This window comes from Mirounga leonina, unplaced genomic scaffold (assembly GCF_011800145.1).
Source record: "Mirounga leonina isolate KUSES-001 unplaced genomic scaffold, KU_Mleo_1.0 Mir_376, whole genome shotgun sequence".
Classification (NCBI taxonomy): domain Eukaryota; kingdom Metazoa; phylum Chordata; class Mammalia; order Carnivora; family Phocidae; genus Mirounga; species Mirounga leonina.
In genome coordinates, this window is record NW_023270718.1 from 8,555,114 (window position 1) to 8,566,243 (window position 11,130).

Below are 11,130 nucleotides of genomic sequence, written 5' to 3' on the forward strand. Positions count from 1 at the left end.
CATCATCATCATCATCATCACCATCATGACCATCCCCATCATGACCATTACCACCACTATCATTATTTTTCTTCTAGCAATGGGTTGGGCAACTACCTATCCTCAGCCCTTTCTTACCAATCTGGGGCACAATATTGGGATGAGAAAGGTGGAGTACTAACCTCCCCTTTTTCCTCCTGCCCATCTCAGTCCTTCCAGAGGAGGCCAGGGTGTGGGGACCCCAGGTGGCAAAGTCTAGCCTAGCTCCACAAGGGTGGGAAGGATCCCTGGGTCGGATTCCTGGGAACCTTAGTTTTAGCTCCCACAGTGACTGCCCGGGTGGTGATGTCAAAGTATCTGGGTCCCCTCCAAGGGTCTCTACTTCCCCACATATCAGGTGGCATCATTGGGTTCCTGTGAGACTCATTATAGGCCGCGGCTGGAAAAATACTCTGTAAACTGTAAAGTGAATGGCAAGGGGAAGGGGGACCCTTATGTACACTGAAGTAATCCTTAAAAAGTTTGGAGAGGTTCTTAAAAACATGGCAGGCATTCTTATAAAGATGGTAGGGGTCCCTAGATAGATGACCGGGGTTCTTCTTGGGGCAGGAAGGGTCCTTAAGCCGATGTGAGGGGTCCTTAACACTGGTATGCAGGCGTACATTCTGGAATGGTCTGCACACCTAGGAAGGTTTGTGTATAGAAGCTGTGTTCTTATGCAGATTTTAAAAGGTGGGGCTTTTACCCAAATGCAGCCTTTACAGAGGAGAGTACCCTTACACACAGAAGTGAGGGTTTTTTTTATTGATGCAACTGACCGTTATTTGTAAGATGCTGTGCAAATACTTAGTGACTTTTGCACAGACATAAAGGATCTTCCTAGAGATAAAGGGATCCTTTGCTGCTGTGGGGTGATAGCACAATATGAGCGGCCTCATTTGGACAGGGATGTCGCTGTGGACAGCGTGGGACCTGCGCCGGCCGCAGGTGGGAGCCGGCACTGAGGGGCGGAGCGCTGGGGCCCCCCCGCTCACGGCGCCGCAGTCCCCCCGGCAGCCACCAGGGGCAGCACCGTCCCCGTCTGGCCCGCGCCTCCCTCCTCCTCCCCCAGTCTCCGCCCCCCACCCTCTCCCTCCCCCTGCTCCTCTCCCCTGAGCCCCGCCAGACCCCGCTCCGCCCGCGCCCCGCTCCACTGCCGAGGCTTCCGCAGCCCCGGCGTCGGCCCCGCTGCGCCCTCCCCGGGGGCTATGGGGGCGCCCCCGGGCTACCGACCCTCGGCTTGGGTGCATCTGCTCCACCAGCTGCCCCGCGCCGACTTCCAGCTCCGCCCGGTACCCAGCGGGTTCGCGCCCCAAGAGCAAGAATACCAGCAGGTGGGAGCGGGTGCGGGGTCCTGGGGGCGGGGGCGGAGGTGGGGGAGGCAGAGCTTAGGGGTCGTGAGGGAGAAGGGGGCTGGGTGACAGATTCCTGTGTTCTCCGGGGGTGGGGGCCGGGCCCGGACTTTGGGGTATCTGAAAGAGGAGGAGCAGCGGGCTCCCATACCTGGAGGTTCCCCTGGGACAGGGGCTGGGAGACCAGAGCCCTGGTTCCTTAAATAAAGGAGAGTCAGGGGCCTGGACCCCTTAGTCCCAGAGGAGGGAAGGGACCAGGGAACCTTGGATTCCAGGGTCTCTGAGAACTGCCCGGGAAGCTAGCCTCCAGGGTCACCAGGGCGATAGGTCCACTCTCCGTGTCCTAAAAGATGCCCCCTCCCCTGATAGAATCAGGGCCGTCCAGTTAAGGTGAGACAGGAACTGATAATGGTGGAGAGGAAGAAGGCTGGGGTGCCCTGGTTTAGGACGGGATTGAGTCCCGAAATGGGGAAGGGGCATGAGGGATTTAGGGCCAGGGCTGGGTAAACGAGGTGGAGGTGCTGTAAGAGGAAGCTTCCAGCCAGTCCCCAGTCCCAAGACAGAAGGGGTGGTCAGGGTGCTCGGGGTGGGGGGAATGAGATTCCATTTGGGGACCAGAGGATGACAGAAATGGGTCCGGAGGGTGGGGCTGGGGTGGGAACCTTACAGAAGCGGGGGTCCCTGGGGAAGGGGGCCCAGCCTGGGTCAGCTCCAACAGGGGTGAAGGAACTGTCCCCTGACCCAGTTTAATTCAAGTCCTTGACTTTGAGATTAATGAGGAGCGAGGCTTGGCTGAGCCGCGGAAGGGTGGGGGAGTGTGTGCGTTGGGGGGGGGGGTGCCTGGGAATCCTGTGGAGCCCTTGGATGTGTCCTGGGCCCTGCCTATAGGGTCTAGGCCCCTGGGATCTGTGCTAAGGAGCTCCTGGGATAAAGGGCTGGGGATTGGAGAGCTTAGGAGGTGTGTGTGTGTGTGTAGGGGGGGTCCCAGAAAAGCAGAGAGGGGGATGTGTGCTGTATTCTGAGCTATTTGGGTCATGGCTGTGCCAGCCGGGAGCAGCTCCTCCCTGCCTACTCCACGCCGCCCTCTCCCCACCAAACAGGGACGGCCATCCCCTCGCCCACAGCCTCTCGTGTCCACAGTCACGACCTCCAGTGCTGGCCGCTGACGCCTGCTCAGGGCAGAGGAGACCTCCCCACACAGCCATGCACCCGTTGCTGGCCCCAGTCACTGCCCGAGGCACTGGGAGAGGCTCACTCCGCCCCTCCCAACAGGCCGGGTGATAGCACTGGGACGGGCGCGAAGTCACACGGCCCAGGAGGGGACACTGTCCCCCAGGAAGATGACCGCTCTGGGCACAACTGGAAAAAGTCAGGCACGGGGTGACACCAGGCTGGGAGACACACTCACACCCCCCCCACACTCACGTGTATACACACCCACAGTCACATCCATGCACAAACACGGACACACATTCCCCTCCTCACACACTCACACACCCCCCACACTCACACATATATACACACACTCACACAATTACACAATTCCTGCTCTCACTCACTCACACATTCACTCACCCCAAGCTCACTTGCATACACACTCTCAACACTCACATTCTTACTCTCACGTACTCAGACACAAATTCACACATATATACACATATATTCACTCATATATGACATACACATGTTCACATTCAAGCACACTCACAACTTTCTCACACACACACACACACACACCACGAGAGACCACTCAGACTCAAAGAATCATGCCCAGAAACACACAAATGCTAACAGATCACTTTCACACCTGCAGACCTAGGTGCTCCCACAGAGACACTCATTCTCTCTCTCTCTCTCTCTCACACACACACACACACACACACACACACACACTCCACACCCCACTGCAAGGCAAAGGCAGAGACACACGGTGGTTTCCAGGAAAGAGCGTTAGTGAGTCTGGAGGGGTGATTCCGTTCCTGATGTTGCCCCTTACCTGCTGGGTGGCCCAAGGTAACCCCCTGCCCCATTCTGGGCACCCCCTGTAAAGCCCTGCCTGGTGGAGAGCCCCGTTGTCCTGCGAGGCTTTTCCAACTGCACATACCTGTTCTCTCCCTGCCTCTGTCCTCCCAGCCTTTGGTTCTGCCACCATCTGTCTCTGTGTCTCCTTTCTCTGCATCTCTGCTTTTCCACTCTTCTCTCTCTATCTCTCTGTGCCTCCCTGTCTCCAAGTCTCCATCCCCGAGTCTTGCACACACACCCTGTCATGGAGGCTGTCACGCCCCCCACCCCGTGAGTCCCTGGGTAACAGACTCACGCTGCAGTGGGTGTGCAGAGCTCAGCAGCAGGGGAGTGAGTGAGCAGTGAGAGGGGAGGACCGGCAAGGAGGAGGAAGAGGAAGCCTTCACACCCATCTCCAGGAACAGGCACCCCTGTCCACCCCCTGATCCCACCCAGTTCCGGATGCAGGTCTCAGAAGGTCCTAGGAGACGCTCTATTCCAACTGCCTGGTTAGGATGAGGAGGAGACAGTCTCAGAGAGGGAAGGCCCCAGCCGAGGGCCACACCCAGAGCAGAACTGGAACCCAAGATTTGGGCCTCTCAGTAGGAAGCTCCCTCCAGTGACCCAGCCAGCCCCAAACCGCCGAGCCCCAGCGGCCAGCCTGGGAGGGGCTGGGGACCCCATCTTTCCCCACAAACCTGAAACCCACAGGCTGGGCTTGGCCCCCCATTCTAGCCAGGCCTGCCTTCCACCTCCACCGAAGTCCCGGATCCAGGACCTCCAGCCACGCAGGGAGGGAGCAGCGAGCTCCTCTGAGGCCTCATGTCTCCCCCTTCCCCAGGCCCTGTTGCTGGTGGTGGCCTTGGCAGGCCTGGGCTTGGGCCTGAGCCTCATTTTCATTGCTGTCTACCTCATCCGCTTTTGCTGCTGCCGGCCCCCAGAGCCCCCCGGAGCCAAGAGCCCCCCACCCGGGGGAGGCTGTGTCACCTGGAGCTGCATTGCTGCCCTTCTCGTCGGCTGGTAATGGGGCCCCAGGGTGGGTGGGGAGTGGGGACAGGGCTCCCCACCATCTCGGTCAGCCTTCCTGGGGGTGTCCTAGAAGCCCACCTCAGCCTTGCAGCAGGGAGGACTGCTCCCATTTCATGGATGGACAAACTGACTTTCAAGAGGAGTGACTTCCCAAGGGCAGCCAGGCCTGCAGGAGCGGGTAGGGGTTAAGAGTGGCTTTGTCCCCGAAGAGCTGTGTGGCTAGGGGAATGATGTAATCTCCCCAGGATTCAGTTTCCACATCTCTGAAACGGACGTTACATACAGTAACACCCACCTCCTAGTTACGGCAGGATTAAATGAGAGAACGTACAGTGCCTGGATCACAGTCGCACTCGGTGAACAGTAACGGGTGATGTCATACATTAAATCATTCATTCATTCATTCACTCATTCCACAACTATTTCTTGCGGATCTGCTATGTGCCAGGAGATGCTGAACGGGCCAGACGAGGTTCTTGCCCTCGTGGAGCTGATGTTCTCGTCAAGGAGACAGACAGCCCAGTAATATTTACAGTCCAGGAGGCCAGACCTGAGCTGGTCTAACTCCTTCCCACAGTAACCCTGGGCAAGTCTCAGGGAGAGGGAGAGAGAAAGCGACTTTTCAAGGCCCCTTCGCCCAAGTGGCGGAGTGGAGACCCGCAAGCCCCTCTCAGGGCCCGGGTCGTGGTGGTGGGGTTCTTCTGCGGCCCGTCCCCCTACCCCGGGGGGGGGGGGGCGGGAGAGAGGGGAGGAGCACTTGAGGACACACCCTTACACCGTTTACCAAGAGCCAGCTCTAAGCACAGCCCTCCCGGCAGGCCACCCCCACAGATCGGGCCGCCTGGATCCGAGAGAGACCCGCCCCGGATCCGGGGGAGTGGCGGGCTGGGCCCTACCCACTGCCTCACAGCGGGGAGCCGCACAGCGTGTTTGGGGGTGTCTGTGGGGCAGGAGGCCTGGGCGTCCTGTCTCCAAACTGCTTCCTCTTCGGGCTCTCCGGACTGGGGGTGGACGGGGGTGGTGGACAAAGACCCCGTGGGGGAGACACAGGCCGGCCCCCAGCGGCCTGGGAACAAGAGCAGCTTTGTCCCACTGTGAACAATGGGCGGGGGCGCCGGGGCGGGCGTGGGATCCCACGGCTGGGGGTGGGGCCCGTGGCCCGGGCTGGGAACTGTGAGGGCGTCCGGCTCTCTCCGCCGGGTCGGAGGGACGCACTGGGGGTGGGGGGGAGGGGCCCGCATTCAGACCCCACAATGGAGCTCTGTGTGCCGGCCGCGGAGGGGCGGGGGCGCAGGCTTCTGGCCCATCGGCCCACATTCCCTTGCTTCGCTCTCAGCTGGCCAGACGCTTGGGTCCCGGGCGCGGGGGGAGGCGGGGAGCTCCAGGCTCGGGGCCCCCCGCCCCGGGAGATGATGACTGGGGGGCCAGCAGTCCTGGGAAGCCCCAGGAGGCGGGGAGGGGATGGCGGCGCCCTGAAGGGACAGGTGCTTGAGGAAAGGAGGGAGGGCTGGGTGTGGGGCCGGCAATCCTGGGGGGAGGGCTTCTCCTGGGGCTGGGCGTGACAGGGGTTCCGCTCCAGTGAGGTGCGGGTTAAATCTGCCCCCCCCCGCCCCGCCCCTCCACCCACCCTTAGCATCACAATGACGTCCCGGGGTGGGGGAGGGGGCTTCCCGTTACCTTGGCAACCGGTGGGGGCCATGCTGGAGACGTTCCTTTCCCACGACGGGCTGGACCGCTGGGGTGGGGGGTGGGAGACGGAATCGGGTGTGTGAGGAGGTGGGGGGACGCGGCCCCAGGGTCCCGGGACGGACTGTGATTTCCCGTCCCTCCCCTTCTCAGCGCCGGCATTGGCATCGGTTTCTATGGCAACAGCGAGACCAGCGATGGGGTGTCCCAGCTCAGCTCAGCATTGCTGCATGCCAACCATACGCTCAGCGCCATAGACCACCTGGTGAGGGGCCAGGCACCGGCCAGACCCCAGACCCACACCCAGACTGGTTCCCCATACCCGGACAAAGGGCCACCTCCCAGAGAAACGGGACCGAAACTCAGAGCCAAGACCCCACGCCTGAGATTTGGGACCCCAGCCTCAGACTCAGACCTCAGACCGTACACCCCACCTCCAGCCCTGACTGCAACCGGGACCTTGCACATGGCCCCCTCAGACCCTCAACCCAGATCTGAAACATGGGGCTCAAATCTAGACCCCAATTCACTTAGTCTCAGCCCTGAACCCCTGCCCTCAGGTCAGATCCAGGCCCTCAGACCTGATCTGTGGCCTAAACGAAAGCTCAGGGACCTCAGTGCTGAGACCCAGGACTCTGCCAAGAGGTCTCACTCCCATCCCTAGGCCCAGGGTCCCAGACCCAGAGCTGAGACCCAGGCTGACCTCAGACCTCAAATGTCATGTCCATTGCAGACCCTGGACCATGGAATTGAGACTCAGGACCCCAGACCCAGGCAGGCAGGTGCCAACTTCAGACTCAAAAACTCAGGCATAATTCTAGTTTTGGTGCCTTAATCTTACCTGGGACCCAAGCCACTGACCACCCAGAGCTCCTGATGGGAGGCCACAGACCTGTACCTCATTCCACAGATGTCCTAGCCCCCAGATCTCAGACACCTGCCACTCCTACTTCACCCCACACCCTTGGACCCAACCCCGGCCTCCCCAGACAATGCCCTCCTCTGACCCCAGATTGCCCCCTGCACGCAGGTGTTGGAGACGGTGGAGAGGCTAGGTGAGGCCGTGAGGACAGAGCTGACCACTCTGGAGGAGGTGCTGGTGCAGCGCCCGGAGCTGGTGGCTGCTGCCCGGGGGGCTCGGGGGCAGGCGGAGGCGGTGGCCCAGCAGCTCCAGGCGCTGGCCTTCTGGCGGGGAGTGCCCTTGAGTCCCCTGCAGGTGGCCGAAGACGTGTCCTTTGTGGAGGAGTACAGGTGGGTGACTGCTCGTCCTTACCCCGGGTGGCAGGGGTTCTCACCCTGGGTGACTGTGCCTCCTGGGGACATTGGGCAACGTCTGGGGACATGTTTGGTTGTCGTAACTGGGGGAGGGGGAGCTACTCGCACCTGGTAGGTGGGGGACCAGAGATGCATCCTGCAATGCACGGGACGGCCCCTGCAGCAAAGGATGACCTGTCCCGAGTGTCACAGTGCCCGGGCTGAGTAACCCTGCCACGGAGGTGGACCCCACGGCCTGCTCACATCTTCGCATTCATCCACTCACTCACTCACTCACCCCTCAGTCATCCATCTGACACGTGCATCCACTCAACAGATCCTGATTTAGCACCTTCTGGTGACAGAGAGGGGTGCCCCAGTGGTTAGGAACATGAGCTCTAAGGCCAGATGGCCACTCCGTGACCCTGTGACAAGTTACCAGTTCCGTGCCTTGGTGTCCCGATCTGTAAAGTGGGAACGATGGGTAGTGCTCCCCTCATTGGATTGTTGAGGATCAGATGAGTGCTTATCCGTATGTGCTTACAACAGTGATGGGCACACACTATACAGATGTGTGGAAAATGTAAGTTTTTATGAGACAGGGCAATGAACAAAACAGACGGCAACTCCTGCCCATCTTCCAGTAAGGGGCCCAAGAAGGAGCAAACACTTGTGAGGTGGTGGGTGGTAAGAGCTTTGGAGAAAAGTGAAGCAAGGGAGGGGGATGGGCTGGGGACAGTGACTGGCAGTTTGCACGTGCAGTGGGCGTGTGTGGGCGTCGGGGGCGGGGGTCTGGGGAGGCCGCACCGAGAAGGTGATATGTGAGGGAGGAACAGGTTATGCGGATATCTGGGGCAGGCACCCTTGCCAAGAGCCAATATGATGAAGTCCTCATTGCTTCGGCTGAGGAATTATGTCTCCTGTTTATCTGACACCTTCTGAGGGCCCTGCCCAGGCGCCGGGGCAGAGGCAGGACTCCGTCTCTTGCCTCCTGGCTTCTGTGCTCCTGGGTGGAGGCCCATCAGGGCTGAAGCAGTCCACGATAAGGACACCCCCGCGGGGCCTCAGACAGGCCTGGGTCCCAGGGAGTCCGGGTTCTGCACTGTGGCTAAGCCACGTGCCAGGCTTCAGCCCCCCTCTAGGGGCCCCAGGTAGTCGTGCAGGCAGACTCACCCCGAACAAGGAAACGTCTCTGGATGTACCAATATGAGTGCCTGGGCCTCGGGAGTCCTCCCCCAGCTAAGGTGGCCAGTTTCCTGCAAGGTTACTGGGGCCCCTGGAGGGAGAGCTTCCTGGCCAAGTTCCTGGAGGCCCAGAGCAGGTGCTCACAGCGGCTTAGGGCAGAAGGGTCGGCTGCTCCTGACGGAAGCGAGAGAGTGAAGCTGGGGTGTGCGGCGGGGACGCTGGGAGCAAAAGCCTGCAGGTCTCCCGGAGCCACGCGGCCCAGCTCCCCCTTGGGAAAGGAGGGTCCTCTTGCCACTCCGGCGCCCCAGCCTCACAGGGCTGTGTGGGGACGACGGCCAGTGCTGCTATTTATGGAGCATTCACGCCATGCCAGCCCTCCGAGCAGAGTGAATCAATCATCAATGCTTAACTAGCATGTGAAGCTCCCTGCACGTTCAAGCTCCTATTTCAGGGTGTCCGTGTGCCCGGTACCCTTCTAAGCTTGTGCTCCTTAGCCTCACAACACCCTCTCGGAGCAGGTGCTGCTGATCTCCCCCACGTTACAGGCGGGGAAACCAAGGCACAGGAGGCAAAGCTCCTGAGACAAGGTTGCGTGCAGGTAGGAAGTGGAGAGCCTGGCCGAGCCCCACGTTGTGCAGTAGGACACTCGGCCCACGCCCGGGAACCACCCGCTTCACTCGGCAGGGTGCCGTGGCGGGTGGGGCTCCAGGGGGCCAAGCGCTCATGCCCGGTGACAGGGCCTGTGCACCGTCCAGCCGGGGTGGGGTTCCAGGCGCCCAGACCCTGGCACCTGAGCTCTGACCGGCTGCAGTGGCCCGCCTCCCAGTGCACCCATTTCACGAGGAGCTGGCTGTGGCCTGGGGACCAGGGCATGAGCGTGGGGCTGCCGTCCCCCTCTGCCACCCTGGCCTGGGAGCCTGGGTACGGAGGGCTGGATTTGCTGCTCAGTGTCACCCTGTCCCTTCTCCAGGTGGCTGGCCTATGTCCTTCTGCTGCTCCTGGAGCTGCTGGTCTGCCTCTTCACCCTCCTGGGCCTAGCAAAGCAGAGCAAGTGGCTGGTGATCGTGTGAGTCTGGGTGCCCTCGGGGCAGGCTCACGGCCCAGCACAAGGGGACCTCTTTCCATCCCACAGCACTCTTGCAACAGGGACCACTGTCCTTGCCCGGTTCATGCTCTCATTCCCTTGTCCCATAGACTTCCATGGAGGTCCTGGGCTGGGTCAGCACATACAGAGACACCAGGCCTAGCGCAGGACGGGCTGGGCAGACCCGGAAACACAGGCCCTGAGGCGTGGGAAGGACTCCAAAATCCTAGGGGGAAAAAAAATTATATATATATATATATATAATGATTGCCCTGAGGATGGGGTGATTACTGACTTCTACTGAGGGCCGTGCACACACAACCCCGTGAAGGAGGGGCCCGTCAGGCACCTGACTTGCAGAGGCAGAAGGTGACCACATCTGAGGCTGCGTGACCGTTACGTGGCTCACGGGAATCTCAAGACCACACCCTTATTTAACGGCTCATTCTGTGTGGCCAGCCCTCTTCTGGAACCCTCACACTGACCCTGTGAGGGTATGCTTTCCTTTTCCCCATTTAACCCAGGGGCAGATGGGGGCTCAGAGAGGTTGGGCCACTTGCCCCGGGCCACACAGCCAGGAAGTGCTGGAGCTGGTTTTCGACTCAGGCCAGCCCATCCCAGTTAGAGGGGCCCTTGAATCCTCCCTGCCTCTGGGGGCCCTGCTGGTGCTCCCCAGTCTCCATACCCACCCTGGGTGAGAAGTCCTGCTGTCCCATGCAGGCTCCCCCTGAGGTTTAGAGATGGTGACCACCCTCCAGTGCTGACCCTTGCCCCTAGACTCCATCCCCAGAGAAAAACCAGGCCGCAGTTCTAGCCCTGGCGGTGCCCATGCCTTGGAGGAGGAGTGTGGGCAGAGCAGGAGGTGACCAAGCTGTGCTCAAACCTGAGAGGCATGCCTGGGAACTACTGGGCTCCTGCGGATTCAAAGCGAGGAAGCAGAGCCCGGAAGTGGGCAGTAGCTCTCCCAGAATCCCAGAGCAAGGCGGGGGCATCGCTGGGCTGGCATCTGGGCTGCTGGCTTGCCAGCCCAGGGCCCTTCTCAGCATCCTCCCCCTCACTCCCAGGCAGGGACCAGATGTTCAGTTCAATGTCAACAATCACAGGTCTACGACCTGCAGCCCCGTCCTCCCCCTGTCCCCCCTAATTCTGATCCTCCAGGCTCCAGAGGTTGGTGGGGAAGGGGGAGGGGCTGTGATGGGATTTGGGGCGGGGGAAGGGAAAAGGTGAGGCAGGTAAATGAAAAACCCCAGAACCCCAAACCAATCCCCTCCCCTTTTATAGGATGACAGTGATGAGTCTCCTGGTTCTTGTCCTGAGCTGGGGCTCCATGGGCCTGGAGGCAGCTACAGCTGTGGTGAGTAATGGAGGCTGGGCCCCTGGGCCCTGGGGCAGGTCCTAAGGGGAAGGACTTGGGGCCAGGAACACAGGTTCTGAGGTCTAGAAGCTAGAGACCTGGACACTAGGGAGGAGGGGCCTGGGGGTCTGGACTCCTGGGTCTGAGGGCCTGGACTCCTGGGTCAG

The 11,130-nt window shown here is 60.7% G+C and overlaps 1 protein-coding gene across 2 annotated transcripts in view; it reads left to right on the forward strand.

Moving 5' to 3' along the window:
- Positions 1-1,178: 1,178 nt before the first annotated feature.
- TTYH1 (tweety family member 1) overlaps positions 1,179-11,130 on the forward strand; it is a 14,400-nt gene continuing 4,448 nt past the window's right edge. For both annotated transcript variants that reach the window (XM_034986474.1, XM_034986473.1), the window contains exons 1-6: positions 1,179-1,352; positions 4,213-4,391; positions 6,240-6,351; positions 7,117-7,337; positions 9,496-9,591; positions 10,891-11,001. In XM_034986474.1, the coding sequence (XP_034842365.1) occupies positions 1,227-1,352; positions 4,213-4,391; positions 6,240-6,351; positions 7,117-7,337; positions 9,496-9,591; positions 10,891-11,001 (845 nt within the window). In that variant the 5' untranslated portion in view covers positions 1,179-1,226. The remainder of the gene's footprint in view (positions 1,353-4,212; positions 4,392-6,239; positions 6,352-7,116; positions 7,338-9,495; positions 9,592-10,890; positions 11,002-11,130) is intronic.